Genomic DNA, 17,077 nt, shown 5'->3' with positions numbered 1-17,077 from the left:
AAAATTGTGTCCTCAAATATCCAGTGACAGAAGGACTATCACCCACATTTCAAAGCTACACACATAAGATTTATGCCAACATACCATGAAATGAATAAAAACAAAGAACTGAAGAAATGGAAAGGGAATTTAAAATAACAAAATTTTAAGTATTAACAATTGACTTTAAATTATAGTTCTATGCTGTTAAGCCATAACTTGATTTAAATTAAAAATAATCCTCAAAGGAGAAAATATTTAGTTAAATAATAACTTATTAAAAAGCTTGCCCCTTTTGCCACATGCCAAAAGTAATTGTAGATAGACAAATTTAATTAATATTCAAATTATATATTTTTAAATGAAGGATGTATACTTATCTCAGGGTAGTAGACAGAAATAGATTCAAAAGCAGAATTGGGCTTGGCACCTGTAGCACAGTGGTTATGGCCACATACACCAAGGCTGGTAGGTTCAAACCCAGCCCGTGCCAGCTAAACAACAATGAACAACTACAACAACAACAACAACAAAAAATAGCTGGCATTGTGGTGGGTGCCAGAGGCTGAGGCAAGAGAATCGCTGAAGCCCAAGAGTTTGATGTTGCTGTGGGCTGTGAAGCCATAGCACTCTACCAAGTGTAACAAAGTGAGACTCTGCCCCCACCTCCAAAAAAAGCAGAATTGATAAAGAAGAGTAGATATAAGGAATATGACAACAGAAAGATCGAAAATGTCTGTTAATTAAATAACCACAAACACATATAAATGCTAACTAAACTACAAAATCAACCTAAACGTATAGCAAAGAAATATAAATAAACCTCTTATAAACTGACAAAAAACATACATAATTTTAATATACATAAACCTCTTGTAAACTGATAAAAACCAGTACCTTGAAGAAAAGATAAACAAGGATATGAAAATCCAATTTAGAAAAGAAAAAAAATTAAATGGCCAACAAATATCTTTAAAATTAAACACAACGGTAAACAAATAAATACAAATTCCAGTATCAAGTTTTCATCTGTGAGACAAAATCAGAAAAAATGAAAAAACAATTACAATCCACATTCTGGAAAGATCTGGGGTTAATAGTCACTCTCTCATACCACTAAAAGGCATATGAATTGGAACAACTATTGGGTTAAGCAAGTTACAGCAACATTTTAAAACTTCATATACTCTTTAATGCAGTCCCTCCACTTCTAGGAATTTATCTGAATAGTCAGAAATGTGTGCAAGGCTCTAAAGTCATTTATATCACAGTATAAATCAAAATCAAAAATAATAAATAACCCGAGTGTAAAAAATGGAAAGAATAAATAAATTAGGATACATCCATACATTCCAATACCATGCTCTAATGACTATATTGCAGAAGGATACTAATGGCATGGGATAAAGTTCAGATATGGAATTTTTACAAAGCACTAACCCACGTCAAAGTATATACAGCAAGATTACTAAATATATGCATATAAAAGATATTGAAAAGGTGACAAAATATGAATGGGTGTTGAAATGCCAAGGGAATTTCCCTCTTTTTGTGTTCACCTAAAAACATACAATAAAACACTGCCATAACTCTCTCTAAACTAATGTGAGTTGGCACATAACACAGTTGATGTCTTAACTCTGCCTAGCCCCAGGCCTCAAATAGGGACAAGCAAAATCCTTCTGTAGGGAGAAAGAAAGGGGAGGGTAAGGTCATTAAGAAAAACACCAGGCAAACCTCCCTGAGAACATAGACCAGCGGAGATGAATCCCCACACCTCTGGCAAACTCACAATCCAATGCTCCCAAATAGGCCGATGAAATAGATGCCAACTAACAAGAACATTCCAGCAACAGTTGCTGCTCTCAAGAAGTCTCATCCAACCACAGTAGCCTGAATCATTGCCATGGACGGTTAAGCCAGAACAGACAATTGCTACCGAAAGGTAGCAAATCTTAGCCAGAACCTGGATAGCTCCCAGGAGTAGACCCTGGAATTCCAGATCAGCCAGTTACGTAGATTTGTACCAGTCATCTCATTAGCCTCCCAATAACCCACTCTTCATTTCTAATGATTGAATATTTGGGAACTCACTTATAGCTTTATGGCAGGGCTCTCCTAGATTTCTTTTAACATTATTTATGAAAAAAAATGTTATATTGTATTTAAGAAAAAATACTCCAAACACTTGGAAATTCAAAGGTATTCTCCTAAACAACTATGGAAATAAAAAATAAAAAGTTTAAATGTAACTATAAACAATTTAGAATACAATATTTAAAGTATAAACATTATGCATTCAAACCTAAGAAATGAGTCCAAGCCTGCATTAAAAGGAAAATTCATAGTATAAAATATTTTTATTCCAAAGAAAAGGGGAAAACTAATGTAATCAGGCATTCGCTTCAAGATCTTAATTTGGGGAAAAAAAGAGTATTTTAAAAGGTAAAATAGAACACGGAAATAGAACAAGGAAATATATGTGCATCTGAACTGAGAAATAAACCCAACAGCTGGCTATTTGAAAAAGAAGCAAACCAACAAAAGATTTTGATTACTTGTTAGAAAGAAAAAGAATCCATTGTAATGGGGTCATATTTTTAAAACTATTAGTATATCTTTCTCTTTCATCTTTCTGAGAACACAATCTTTCCCCAGCCAATTTGAAACATACATGTTGTGGGGGTGGGGGAGAAGGAAGAGATTAAAACTTTTTCCTAAAAGAATGCAAAAAGAAAAAATAAGGTAGACTTTAGATGAGCAAGATAGAATTTGCTACAGCCTCCAGGGAAGATTTTCCAAATGCATCTCATTCTCCTGGTTCAACACCTTCTCTGGAAAATCCTTGCATTTTCACAATCCTTCTCCCCTGGTCCCCACAATTTACCCAAAAGCTTGCATTAGGGCAAGAAAATATGAAGCAGAGTAAAGCCTGAATATTTCTGGAATTGAGTAAGTAGGGGAAGAAGACAGAAAGGAAGAGGAGAGTTTTGGCTTGGGGAGAGAAAAGTGGGGACTGTCGGAAGGTAGCAACAAGGGTAATAATAACAAGGATAGGGTATCTTTAAATCTCCAAGATTTAAAATATTATTTTTCCTTAAATATTCATATAAACAGTAACAAGGTAGTAACAAGGCAATAATAACAATTTCCAGGATCCTAACTGCCTCCTTCAGTTAGGGTTCTGGAGACTGAGCTCCTCTTTGGTAGTGAAAGAACCAGACCAGTGCCATCTTAGGAGTTAAGTTTCGCTCCCCACCACCATTTCACTCAGTAAGTTTAACTTTCCAGGCAAGCCCAGGCAATTCCCCCAAATCATGAGACAACTGCCCACCAATCAGGGACCCCCCCCCACCTGACCAATCCAGAAGCGCCCCCTTTGTTTCAAGCTGTGCACCCGCACCTGCTGCGTGGGACCATAAAAACCCCCTGCTCCAAAGCTCGGAGACAGGACCCCTATCTGTTGTAACGGAGACCCCAGGGGCCCAAGCTTGAGCTTGCAATAAAACGGCTTTTTTGCTTTTGCATCGGACTCGGATCCTTAGTGGTCTTTGTGGGGGACTTCGAGATCTGGGCACAACAGTAGCCCCTGAAATAACTTAAGAGTAGGGGAAGTCACCCTGATATTTAGTGTCCTGTACCAACCATGGTTCTTGTATATGTAGATGGGGCCCTGAAATAGCTAAGGACCAGCCATGGAGAGTGAGAAAGTGTCTGGGTAGCACGAGCTGAGCAAGGAAGTGTCATAGCAAATGTTGCATAGTAACAACCCAGGATAGGGCCAAAAGAAAATCTCCCCCAGATCCCTGAGTGTGACCCCATCAGTGGAGTATGATGGACAGCCAAGACAGCCAGGGAAAACCAGCAGGTACTATGAACCACAAGCTGCAGATTTCATAACTCAGCCACCAGATGGAAAAGGGACATCTCTCTGAAGATTTGGGGAGTTAAAGGAAAGCATGACCATGAACCCTATCTCTTACCTCTACCACCATATCATCTAAGACTCTTTCCCTCATATACTGGGATGGCATTTAAATGAGAAAAGATGGTAGAATCAATCTGTGCGTCTGTACATTTGTTCCCAGAGAGAATAAATATTGCCAGAAAGAGTTGCTTAAATTGTCACAACTAAGTTTTCACATGGATTTTGATCACACACACACACACACACACACACACATCTTTCTCAGCACCTGTGGCATGCTACAGAGTGGGGAATTCAAGAATGTGGGATTCGGGATTCTGAATTCTGGCTCCACAATTTAACTCCCTACCTTTGGACCACACACTTGACCTCTCTGTGCCTCAATGTCCTCATCTATGTACTCAGGATAATACTTAGTTGGGTTTTTTAAGGATTAAATGAGTTAAATACAAAGTTCTAAGTTCAGTATCTTGCTCGTAGGAAGAGTTCATTCAGTGTTGCCTCTCCTGGTTCCTCAGAACACCATTACCTAGAGTGTGGACTTACCGAGGGAGATCAAACCAGCTAGGGAGAAATGAAGAAGTCACACCAACTAGTATGGTGCATTAAAATTCACACCTCTCTTCCACAAAGTCATCAAAGGGACATAAAATGTATCAAAAGACAAAGAGGCTTTTACAAACACAGCTGAATGGTATAAATTTTAAAAATGTACTAAAATAGGCCGCATTCAGAAAAAATTGAATTACCTATATTAGCTCAAGAAGTATGCCAAGTAGAAAAGAAGTATGTCAAAGGAAACTGAAAAATTCATCAAAGGTTTGCCTCCAAAAAGACCTGAGATCAAATCATTCAGGAGTACATTCTTTCAAACTTTCCCAAAGGGGCAATCCCAGAATGTGTAATAGTCACGGGACTCAAGAAGAGATGGACTGCTCCCCAGCTTCAGAAAACTAAGCTTCCTGCAGTGCGCAAACCTGAGAAATCAATAAAACTATAGGCCCGTGTTTTTCTCAAAAAGCATTTGTTACCCTAGGATTTCTTAGCGTCTCTGATATGGTGTGAAAATCCAGTGAGGGAGAAGTGGAGGACTGTGGTGGCCCTCACTTCAGGGATTCCTCCAGGCTTTTCCAGACCTTTCTTGGAGCTATGCTGGAGCAACAAGAAAGAAAGCCTTGAGTCATGTAACCAAGAGCCAGGAATACACAGAAGAGTGCACAGAGAAAAGGGGATTCACAAGAGATAAAAAGAGGAAAAGAGGCAGCGCACAAAATTGCAATAATAACAGCAAGGCCGAGAGAGGCAGGAAGCAGGACTTTGTTCTAGTGAAAACAAAAATTGATTCAACCCTTCAAAGCAGCAATGGGTGATGTGACTTAGCATCTAAAAAGTGCATACTCTTTGACTTAATAATAACTTCTGTTGGTCTGTCCTGGGTAATTAATTGGAAATGAAGACAAAGATTTACATACAAGGCTGGACTTAATAGAATTATTAATAACACACACAACAAAGCAAAAAGTGCAAACAAGCTAAATGACTAAAAATGGAAACAGTTGAAAGGGTATAAAAAACATGCAACAATCAAAAGCAATGTTTTGGTAAAGAAATTTAATGACTGGTATAGGTCTAAGTTTTTTTTTTTTAGGGAAAAAGGCAGAATACAAACCACAAAATATAACGTTAACTATTTTTTTTCAAATATCTGTGTAAAGGAAAGAGTACTAGAGAAATAAAGATCAAAACCAAGCTGACTATGGTCACCGGGTGGTAGAACTCTGAGTGAATATTATTTTCTTTTTTATATTTCTCATGGTCTAACTTTCCACACAGAGCTGTATTCACTTCTACAATCAGAGAAGAATTATAAAAATCCAAATATTTACTGCACATGGTCACACATTCATATGAATGATAAAGAAAAATGCTAAGTTTCCATTCGCCAAGAACAAAAACACTCATAGCACGGGGAGGAATTCCAATCCCCCAAACCCAAGTCCTCCTAACGCTGGTGCGCTGTAAACCATAGGAAAAAAAGCAAACCAACCAAATCTCTTCATAAAGACAGGCTGAGCGGCTTTGGGAGCTCAACACACCGGTATGCAGAGGGAAACTCAGCACCCACATTTTTAAGTGCAGCTGTTGTAGTCTCTTGGTTGGTTCAAAGAACAGGCGCATCGAGGGAAAGGAACGGGCTTTAAAAGGCTGATGGAGTGGGAAGGGTGGCCCCCATATCTATCTATCTATCACACACACACACACACACACACACACACACACACACACACACACACACACACACACACACACACACACACACACACACACACACACACACACACACACACACACACACACACACACACACACACACACACACACACACACACACACACACACACTGTCTCACTCACTCAATTGTGTAATTGGGTCCTCGCGTCCTCCCAGGCTGCCTCCTGGACGCTGGTCCAGCCCGTGCAGCCCTGGGTCCCCGCCTGCCCGCGCGCCGCCGCACCGCTGTACCTGTTGGTGGTGCGCGGGGCCGGCGTCGCCGGGCTCCGAAGGGTCCTTAGTGCTGCGGGGGTGTCGCGTGTGGCCTCCCTGCTTTCCTCCACCGAGAGCCTGCACCGCCAGAGAGAAAACTTAAGTTGCTACGCTGCGCGGGAACCCTGGCTGGCAGGCTGGGCGTCGCACGCCAAGCCGGGCGTAACGGGACACCCTCGCTCTCGCTCCCCGGCTCCGGGGCTGCGTCCCAACCCGAGGTTGGAAGAGCCTTGGAGCGGGAAGGAAGACAAAGCGAGGACCCGAATGGAGAGCCCGGGATCCTGCTGGGGCACCCGACAGCAGGTCCCGCTGCGCAGCTCTCGCTCTCTCGCCCACAGCGACTCGCAACCCTAACCAGTCCCTGTCTACCCCAGAGGCTGCCCACCGCTCCAAGTGTCGCTTCTCTGCGCCACCACCGCCCGCTCCTACCCCACCCTTGGGCCGCCGCCGCCCGTCCGCTCGCCCCCCAGGGGGTCCCTCAGTCCGTGCGCCCAAGTCCAGGAGACCGGTGGCTGGGACCCACGGGGCGCACCGCGGGGCGCACGGCGCTGAGGGGCGCCCGGCGGCCGGGGATTACCTGGAACCGGCGGGCGCGTAGCTCGGGCACCACAGCAGGCGCAGCAGAAGCAGCAGCAGCAGCAGGCTGGCGAGCAGGGCGAGCAGCGCGCCCCCCGGCCGCATCCTGAGCCCCAGGCGCCGCCGCCGCCGCCGCCGCTGCGCGGGCGAAGCGCAGCCCGGGCGGCCCCAACTCGCCGTACCCGCCGCCGCTGCCGCCGCCGCCGCCGCCACCGCGGCCGCAGCCCCGCACACCCCCAGGGTTCCCGGGCGGCAGCCGGGGGCGACGACAGCGCGCGGCGAGGGCCCGCACGCCCGGGGCGCCCAGCCCGCGCGGTCTCGGTGCCGGCGCGCTCCCCGCTCCCACCCAGCCCTGGCCCGCGGAGCGCGGAGCTCGGAGCCCGGCGCTCGCTGGCGGATGACGCTGCGCGCGGCTCGCCACCTGGCCTCCCTCCCGGAGGCGCTCCGAGCTGCTGCGGGCTCTGGTGGCAGCCGCCGCCGCCGCTGCCACCGCCGCCGCCGCGCGGGGTCACCTGAAGGTTGGGGCGCGGGAGCTCAACTCCATGCTGATTGGGCTCCAACTTTTCTGCACCCTCACCTCGTCCTGAGTGGCCGCGAGTCTCCTGGGAAGCCTACGCAGCCCAATCAACCACACCGCCACTCGGTCTGCAGAGCGCCCGGGCTCGGAGGGGCGGAAGGGGGACAGGATGAAGGGCCCACTTCCAAAACTTTCAAAACTGTGGAATCGCTCCACTGGAGCCTCCCCCGCAGGAAGACTGCCGGTGACTTGGGAGCTGCTGGGTGGATCATTGACAGTGAAGGGAAATAGTAACCTCAGCCTACTTAACCCCTGATTTCAAGGTGACAGTGAATTGATCCCAGGGACTGGGAAATATTTAGGGGTGGGCAAATTATCCCGGGCATGTTAATTCCACTCCTGCGTGTTTTTCTAAATAGTTCTGTCGGAACATCTCCATGCCCGTGGCTTTGTATGTACCGGTAACTACATATCTGTATGACCTATGGCTGCTTTTGCCCTGCAGGGGAAGAATTGAGTAGTGGTGACTGATAGGGTATAGCCCACAAAGCCTAAAATACTTCCCATCTGACACTTTCCAGAAAAAGCTGAACGCTGCTGTTTAATAAGAAGTCATTAGACTGAGGCTGTGTCCGTACCTGGAGTTCCCACCTAGGAAACCAAAACATAACGTAAATGCTAACAAACAGCTGCGTCTAGGCCAATCATATGCTACAAACTCATTATACTATGTCCCAAATTATGAGGTAAAAGCCTCATCGCTCAGTGCCCAAATAAGGCAAGAGCCAAGCTACCACCAATCAGATGGTTTCTCTGTGCTCTGTACTCCACATATGAAAGCTCGCTGTTCCTGCTGCTGGGCGGAGTTCTCTCAACCTCCTAAGATGGTGAATGCTGCCCAATTTGTAAATCCTTTGCTCAAACAAACTCAACTAAATTTAAATTGTCCAAGATTTTTTTTTCCTTCTAAGCCTGCTATAGTGCTACACTATATCTGAGTTTTTCTGCCTCCCCCCCCCCCCAAAAAAAAGACAATTCTTTGTAGGTTAAAACCCTAATCCCAATGTGATGTGGTGGTATTTGGAAGTGAAGCCTTTGGGAGGTGATTAGGTTATGAGGGTAGGGACCTCATGATGGAATTAGTGCTCCTAGGAGAGGCAGGAGGGAAGTTGCCCTTCTCTCTCTGCAAGATGAGAACAGTGAAGAGAAAATGAGCAATTATTTGTCAGCCAGGAAGAAGGTCCTTGCACGACCTGACCATGCTGACACCCTGATCTCAGACTTCTCACCATTCAGAACTGTTAGAAGTCAATTTCTGTTGTTTCATCCACCCAGTCTAAGGTATTTTTGTTATCCCAGCTGAAACACACACCCAGATCTAGATCATGTTGGTCAGTATCAAATTTATCTCTGAAGAGTGAACCAATGACAATGTGATGTAGTCTGGTTCTTCAATTTGGAAGTGAAGAACCTCTCAGCATTCAGCCTTCTTGTCCAGACATGGCCCACTGAATGCCCAAGCCCCCCACTGAGCAACCTACCTAAATTTTAACACCCTAGTGATTGTATGAAGCTCATTAGATTATCTAGTTCTATTTTTGAAAAGATGGGAGATTTTTTCCAAAAGCTACCTTGATAGAGATACTTTGGAAAGGCTTAAATTAGGAGTATCCAGTCAGTGCCCCACAGCCCACATGCTGATTTTGCCAGGACTATCTTTGTGTAACACAGATCATTTTTTTTTTTTTTTTTGCTAATCAGCTTTCATTAGTGTTTGTGTTTTTAATGTGTGGCCCAAGACAACTCTGCTCCACTATGTAGCAGGAAAAAAAAAAAAAAAGGTTGGACACCTTGGTAAACTTTGAAAAGCCTTTAATGAGTTAACTATCCCAAGTAATAAAAATATTTATGTTTCAACTGAAGTCTCCTAGAAGCCTAAGTTCTTAACCTAAAAGAGGCCAAAGTGAGTGCCTTTGGGGAACAAGTAGGCCAGGCAGCTAAATAAAGCTGTCACCAGTGGTTTTGTCACAAGAAAAATAGCATATATCAAGGAGAGAGAGAGATAAGGCTGCTTAGTTCCTTTCTGCTAATTCTGCATTTGTTCTAAAAATATTTGGTTGAAAATAAACCAGAACTTTGCACATAGTAATTGATCAATAAATATTTGCTCAATGAATAAAAACCCTTCAGAACTAGTGCTATTCTTAGAAAAGGGAGCAAAAAACTAAAAATAAATGTGACTGAAAATATTCTTCCCTTCTATAGCTCACCATTGCTGTTAAAATAAGGACTAATCAAAAAATAAAAAAGGCTGTTACTTTTATACAAGGCTCACATTTTCAGGGATCCAATTGCTTCATCTAAGTATAATAATGTGATGCTATATTCAGACAGTGTTAAAATAATATAATAATCCAATGCTATGTGTTTGAAAGTTTAACCTCTCTGTGAAATAAATAGGATGTGGCACAATTATCTGGAAAATGGAAGGGGTATCTTGAATTTTGTTTCTCTTAGTGTGGAAGAATTGTGCAGACGACTCATGCTGAAGATGGTTTGCAGAAGAAAAAGGCATTATTGTATCAGCCAGGAAGCTGCAATTTCACCTAATTTACTAAAGTTTAATATTTCAGCACAGCTGGGCTCAAAGCAACAGCAGAAGAATCAGCCCTGCACTGGGTTCCCTAAACACACTTGCTGCAAATGAAGATACTTTTTATCAAGCCAATGGCTAGGGGCTGGGGACTCACCAGCCCATTTTAATTGGAAAAATCAAGTGTAAATTTGCAGTGGGAATTCTGAGCCCCCTGTTAAAATTTGACAGTGGGGAACTTTGCCACAAGCTTTGTAATTGGAGCAGAGGTTCTGTGGTTAATATTTAAGGAATCACGGTGTTGTCATTTTCTTTATCTCTCGAGCTTAAGCAAGATAATTCATATCTTACCGACTTGTAATTTAGTATCTCCTTTATTGATTAGTATCTCATTTTTACTGAAGAGTGAACCAATGACAATGTGAGAGAAGATATGAATTATCTTGTTTAAGCTTGAGTGGTAAAGAAACCTTACACAGCTTGATTCCTTAAATATTATTAGCTTTAGAGCCAACACTGGGCAACATTTGGTTGGGGGCAACATAAAGATCTGTGTCATGCAGTATTTCAGATGCACCTGAAATCAGCAATCAAAACATCCACTCAGGCTGATGTGCGGAAGCTGCTCCCAAGCTGGTAATGAGTGGCAGGCCTGCCTCACTCGCCCAGTCTGTCCAGCACCTGACTCTCATTTGCCCTTTGTTATTCTTTTTTGTTTGTTTGTTTTAATTTTTTTTTTTTTTTGCAGTTTTTGGCGGGGGCCAGGTTTGAACCTGCCACCTCTGGTATATGGGGCCAGCACTCTACTCCTTTGAGCCATAGGCACCTCCCTGCCCTTTATTATTCTTTACTTACCATCATGAATCTCCTTACTTTCATAAAATAACTTTTTTGTTTGTTTATTGCTTCCATTTTCAAGCAAAAAAAATGTTTTTTTTTTGGTAGAGACAGAGTCTCACTCTATCGGCTGGTGTCACACAGCTCACTGCAACCTCCAACTCCTGGGCTTAGGCGATTCTCTTGCCTCAGCCTCCCAAGTAGCTGAGCAAATTTTTTTTTTTATTGTTGGGGATTCATTGAAGATACAAAGAACCAGGTTACACTGATTGCATTTGTTAGGTAAAGTCCCTTTTATAATGGTGTCCCGCCTCTAAGAGGTGTGTCACACACCCTGACCCCACAGAACTGTTAAAGCCATTAAAAATTCTCCTGAAAGTACAAGAGATTTCTGATTTGAGGTGTATAGTTTTATAGTAAGGAAACAAGTCACTTTCAACAAAAAAGATGATTCGGGGGAAAGCTAGAAATGTATAAGGGGTCCGTAGGCACAGATTTGGAGATTCCTCAAAAATGAACCACAAATATCAAATGTCTACTTAACACTTACATAACAACTATGTAAATATATATGTTCATTACACATAAAATATTATATATAACAATGTACATTGTATATAAACATATATATACTGATATATATCATTTCTTTATTTCCTTATGTTGAATATTTCCACTCCTATATCTTAGGGAGTGAATATATAGATACATATAGATAAACCATCTCTCCATATAGATACATGAATATGGATATAAACACACTGTGTAAACGTTTATGTGTATATAGTGTATATCCATATACATAATATATGTATAGACCAGTGTTTTTTCAACCTTTTTTTATCTCACAGCACACTTGAATCTATAGTTAAACTTCTATGGTACACTTAAATTATGTTGATCCAAAAAAAAGGGTTAAAAAAAGAATATATTTACTATGCTTGGAACATCTTTTGAAAATAATTGAATTATGGGCAGCGCCTGTGGCTCAAGGGGTAGGGCGCCTGTCCCATATGCCGGAGGTGGTGGGTTCAAACCCAGCCCCGGCCAAAAAAGAAAAGAAAATAATTGAATTAATGATCTTTACAAATTTTCGCAGCACACCTAAGATCCTCTCATGATACACCCGTTGAAAATCACTGGTGTAGAAATAGCTGGATTTCACTGGTATATATGAGTCTGAGTTCTCAATATAAGGGAAAAAGAGGAAAGCAGTGAGAAAAAATTGACAATTCAGAGAATCTTCTCCTTCATTGGGGTAACATTTTTCACCTCTGTTTAAGAAGGATGGTTTCTGATTTTTAGGGACTATGTGATTGGTTTTTGTAATATTAAAGATTTCTGAAGACTACGGGACAATAGCACATTCATAACATTAAACTACTCCTTGGGGAGAAAATTTGTAAGAATAGCAGAGTCAAGGCAACATATTTGCAGTAAATCATAGAATATAAATAAAAGTAGAAATAACTTGAACAAATCAATGAGCTTGTGTGTGGGGGGGTGGAGTTATTTCTTCAAATATAACTTATTACAGATTTTTTCCCACTGCTAATTAAATATAAAGAAGGGAGCAATTCCATGTGTGAAGTAGTTTTAACTTTAAAGATAGTATAATGAAACTTCCAGACCAATAAAAAGGGGTTACTATTTACTTTATAAAATAGAATGTAGACATATGGAACATTCAAACTTATAAAACTCCTATCTCTGAAATCCACTTAAAAGATAATAAAGGAAAGAAAGGAAAAATGGAAATGATTTGTCCTAAAACTATAAAATGGTCGTAATTCCATTCTGCAAATTCCCAAGAATGCTGGTGAAGGGCAAGCCAACTGAACAAGAATGCCAAGGTCAAGATATATGTACCCTATTTACAACCTTAGACTTGTGAGAAAGAACTAGAAATGGTTTCAAGGTTCCACTAATACCCAGTTTGGAAGCACAAAGGCTACATAGAGGTGGACCACAGCACAGATAAGCTGCAATCGATGTCAGTGGGCAGTGTGCAGAGTTCAAAGAGAGATGGTGTCAATATTTCTGTTTCAGTGAATGCAGCTTTCTTGTCAGAAGAATACTAGCTCCCTAGAGATAAAGCTAATCTTGGGGAAAGATGCTACGAAAGAATGTTATAGCTGCTGATTAAAAATCAATTTTCCGAGAAAAAAAAATCTGTTGAATTTCTCCTCTTCTTCATCTCTTTCTTCCTTACAGCCTAAACAATATACCTACATAATAACAACAAAAATTCAATCGCAAAGCTTCTAACGCAAAACTAAGTTTCAACAGCACCCAAATAAAATGTGCCAATGATTTTCTATTCACAATATTCCTGGCAAGTAGCAAAAAGAAACAGACATGATTTTTTTCAAATACAAGTAGGTGGAAAAGATTATGCAAAAGTTCTAGAAAATTAATATAATAGGGATGGAATGTAGCCAGTAAAGAGGCCAATGAAGAATATATGCTATAATAACACTTACTCCAGGAAACAGCAGAAAATTTAAGCAATGACTATTTCATACTCTCCAGAAAATTAAGTAAAATACAAATACTATGATAAGAGAGTCCAAAGAAAATTTCAGAGCTGAAAGAAGTGATAGGGCAATAGAATATGCTGAAAAGTAAACTGACGGCAGGGAAACAAAACAGAAAATAATTGCATAAGTTATCTCTGAAGTCTAAGGAGAAGAGTTTACATGGAAAAAATCTGAGTCAATGGCATAAAAAATGGACTGGTTAGGGCAGCACCTGTGGCTCAAAGGAGTAGGGCGCTGGCCCCATATGCCGGAGGTGACAGGTTCAAACCCAGCCCAGGCCATAAACTGCAAAAAAAAAAAAAAGGACTGGTTACAATTGCAAAAAAAAAAAAAAAAGATCAAAGGCAGATATTAAATATACATCACATAAGTATTAGACGTTCTTTTTCTTTTTAAAAAGCATAAAACGAAATACTAAAAACATTTAAGTATATAACGGAAGAAAACTTTCCTAAACAAACAAAAAGAAATGTGAATATCTTTTTATCTTCTTGTTGTCTGAACTCATTATGTAGATTTACAGTATTGCAAAGAAATTTAACAGAGAGCAACTAACTTTATAACTTATTTGTTGTAGAGATTATTCAAAGCCAAAGGAAGACCCCTAAAACATCCAGACAGAAAAAAATTAATCTGGTTTCCAACTTCACCTTAGCGACTTTACAATCAGAAGGAACAAAATTATAAAGTTCTTAAGCAGAAAAGATGTGACCCCCCCCCAAATTCTAGACCCAGCCTCTGAAAGATAGCTTTCAGAGGTAAAAACAAATATTATTGCCTATGACAGTTTCAAGTATTTTTTTTTTTTTTTGTAGAGACAGAGTCTCACTGTACCGCCCTCGGGTAGAGTGCCGTGGCGTCACACGGCTCACAGCAACCTCTAACTCCTGGGCTTGCCAATTCTCTTGCCTCAGCCTCCCAAGCAGCTGGGACTACAGGCGCCCGCCACAACGCCCGGCTATTTTTTTGGTGCAGTTTGGCCGGGGCTGGGTTTGAACCCGCCACCCTGGGCATATGGGGCCGGCGCCCCACTCACTGAGCCACAGTTTCAAGTATTTTTAAAAGTATTCAAGAATTCGGCTTATATAACAGGTGTGTATATTGGGAAAAAAGTAAGGAATTCACAACGAAGAAGTCTTGACTATGTATAATTCAGGTAAGAAAGAAGTCATTTACGGGTAGAATTGAGTATAAATAATATTATCCTATAAGTATTTTCTTTAAAAGTACTACATAAATATAAAATAATACATTGATGCAATAAACCTTTGAAGCTCATGCAATAAACAGTGGAAAGGGTAAAAGAAGCAGCAGCAGCAAGGATGTCATGAAAGCCGAAAGCTCATTGTTTTCCTCATCTTTCAGGGTAGATATATATAATTAACTCATAAAAAGCTTGTTAGAAAAATTAATCATTGTTTTATTTAAAAAAAAAAAGATTAAAAGAAACAAGTTATAAGTATCTTCCAAAGAAGTGGGGAGAGAAAGAAAATTCTGACTTTTTGGCAAAAGAAAGAATACCATTCAACGGTGTCAAATAACCATTACTAGAGACCACTGATTTGGACTGAGCCTGCACTGGGCCCCAGCAGGCCAAACCAAGATGGAGTCACTCAGACTAACATTCTGCATCACCAAACCAAAACTAAGTTGTTTATCTGACTTTCCAAGAAATCAGGAAGGAGAGGTAATAATGAAATCTCCAAACAAGCCAGTTTTAGTTACCATGGTAAGGAAATTCCCTCTGCTTTAACCCTCATAAGGAAAGTAACCCGGTGTTAAGCCAACCTGGTGGTACTTTTTATATCATGCTATTTCCTTGTTCCTGCTTAAGCCATTTTATAGAAACCAACTGTTTTGCCATGCCCAGTGTACTACTGCTCTATTTTTAGATGAGATGCTATCAGATTAAGGAATCACAAGTAAAAGCCAATTAGATAATTTAGCTAAATTCGTTGAAATTTTGTCTTCTGACACAAGCAACTTATGGATCTGTTACAAATACTTAGAAATGTTTAAAATACAACAATTAAAAATTAATGCATAGCTGAGCTCTCAATAAAGAAAAATCCCTGGATACCAGAACAGAGAAATGAACTTAAAAAAAGACCAGTACCTATGAGATCTGACACTTACCTGAGATATATTATTGTCCTGTTAACCTGGAGGTTTGGTTACCTGTGAGTTTGAGCTAGAAACACAAAGATTCACACACCTGTAACGGTGACAAATATTTGTCTCTGCCTAGCTCTAGATCAAAGAATTTTACTCTAAAACCTTTGCCTTTTTTAGTTTTGAGGCCCAATTTTAGATCACCCAAGTAGTCCTATAGTGAATATAAAAAACTGTCCCTCTCTGTCTAATAATACCCTGGGATGCAGATAAAAAGAATTAGAAAAATGCTTAATATTTTTGATTCTATAAAATTTTAAAGAAAAGGAATCTCATTAAAAATGAGCTTACATCCCAAAATTATAAAACACTTAATGAATTCACTATGAAGATGTCTTGGTAGGTACAACTAATGGAAGAATGATCCCCAAATCAGATACTTAAACAGTAATCAAAAAATATATAAAATAATTTTAAAATCATAAGAATATGAAAGAGTGGATCAATACACTGAAAAAACAACTATGACAAAAGCAGATTTTTTTCCTATAAAATAATAGAAATGGGCTGGGGGTGATGGCTTATGCCTATAATCCTAGCACTCTGGGGGAGGCCAAGGTGGGAGGATACCTTGAGCTCAGGAGTTTGAGATGAGTCTAAGGAAGAGCAAGACCCCATTGCTACTAAAAGTAGCAAAATTAGCAAGGTGTGCTCCTGCCTGTGGTCCTAGCTACTTGGGAGGCTAAGACAGGAGGATCACTTTAACCCAGGTGTTTTAAGTTTGTTGTGAGTGAGGCTGATGCCATTGCAGTCTAGCCTGGGCAAAAGAGTGAGACTCTGTCTCAAAAAAAAAAAAAGATAGAACAATGAGAAATAAAAAATATAGTCCTTGATATAAAAATAATCAATAGATAGACCAAGTGATAAGATTAGACAGGGCTAAAGAGAAGTTCTATGACCTGGAATACCAGTCTGAAAAAAATTACTCATTGAAAAATAAAGAGATGAAAAACATGAAAGAGGCAAAATCATCTAACACAAGGCCTAACGTAGGATAAAATGTTGAACACCTTATGTAATTTATTGAATATAGGCTATCCCTGGGTTACAAATGAGATAGGTTCTATAGGTTTGTTCTTAAGTTGAATTTGTATGTCAGTTGAAACAGGTACATTTACCTATCACCTGTAACAGCCTCCATTCATAAGCGCAAGTTATACATCAATTAGGTGTTTATGAGTTGTGCATGAGTTAGATGTTTATGCCTTGGGGACAGACTGTACTGTACTGAAAGTGAAAAACAGAACAGTCATATGGATGCCAGAAGAACAGTTTCTACTGAATGCCTATCAGTTTTGCACCATCATACAGTAGAAAAATCACAGGTCAAACCATCATAAATTGGGGACCATCTGTAATTCACAAGTCAAAGAAGTCATCTTAATTAAATT

At 40.7% G+C, this 17,077-nt stretch overlaps 1 protein-coding gene across 1 annotated transcript in view; it reads right to left on the bottom strand.

Moving 5' to 3' along the window:
• ST8SIA6 (ST8 alpha-N-acetyl-neuraminide alpha-2,8-sialyltransferase 6) overlaps window positions 1-7,266 on the bottom strand; it is a 98,343-nt gene extending 91,077 nt beyond the window's left edge. The window contains exons 1-2 of the mRNA XM_053572898.1: window positions 7,029-7,266; window positions 6,431-6,529 (exon numbers count right to left, since the gene is read on the bottom strand). Coding sequence (XP_053428873.1) covers window positions 6,431-6,529; window positions 7,029-7,132 — 203 coding nt within the window. The 5' untranslated portion in view covers window positions 7,133-7,266. The remainder of the gene's footprint in view (window positions 1-6,430; window positions 6,530-7,028) is intronic.
• Between the last annotated feature and the right edge of the window lie 9,811 nt (window positions 7,267-17,077).

The sequence above is a fragment of the Nycticebus coucang genome, chromosome 20 (assembly GCF_027406575.1).
Source record: "Nycticebus coucang isolate mNycCou1 chromosome 20, mNycCou1.pri, whole genome shotgun sequence".
NCBI classification, from domain to species: Eukaryota; Metazoa; Chordata; class Mammalia; order Primates; family Lorisidae; genus Nycticebus; species Nycticebus coucang.
This window is presented reverse-complemented; position numbering and strand designations above follow the sequence as displayed.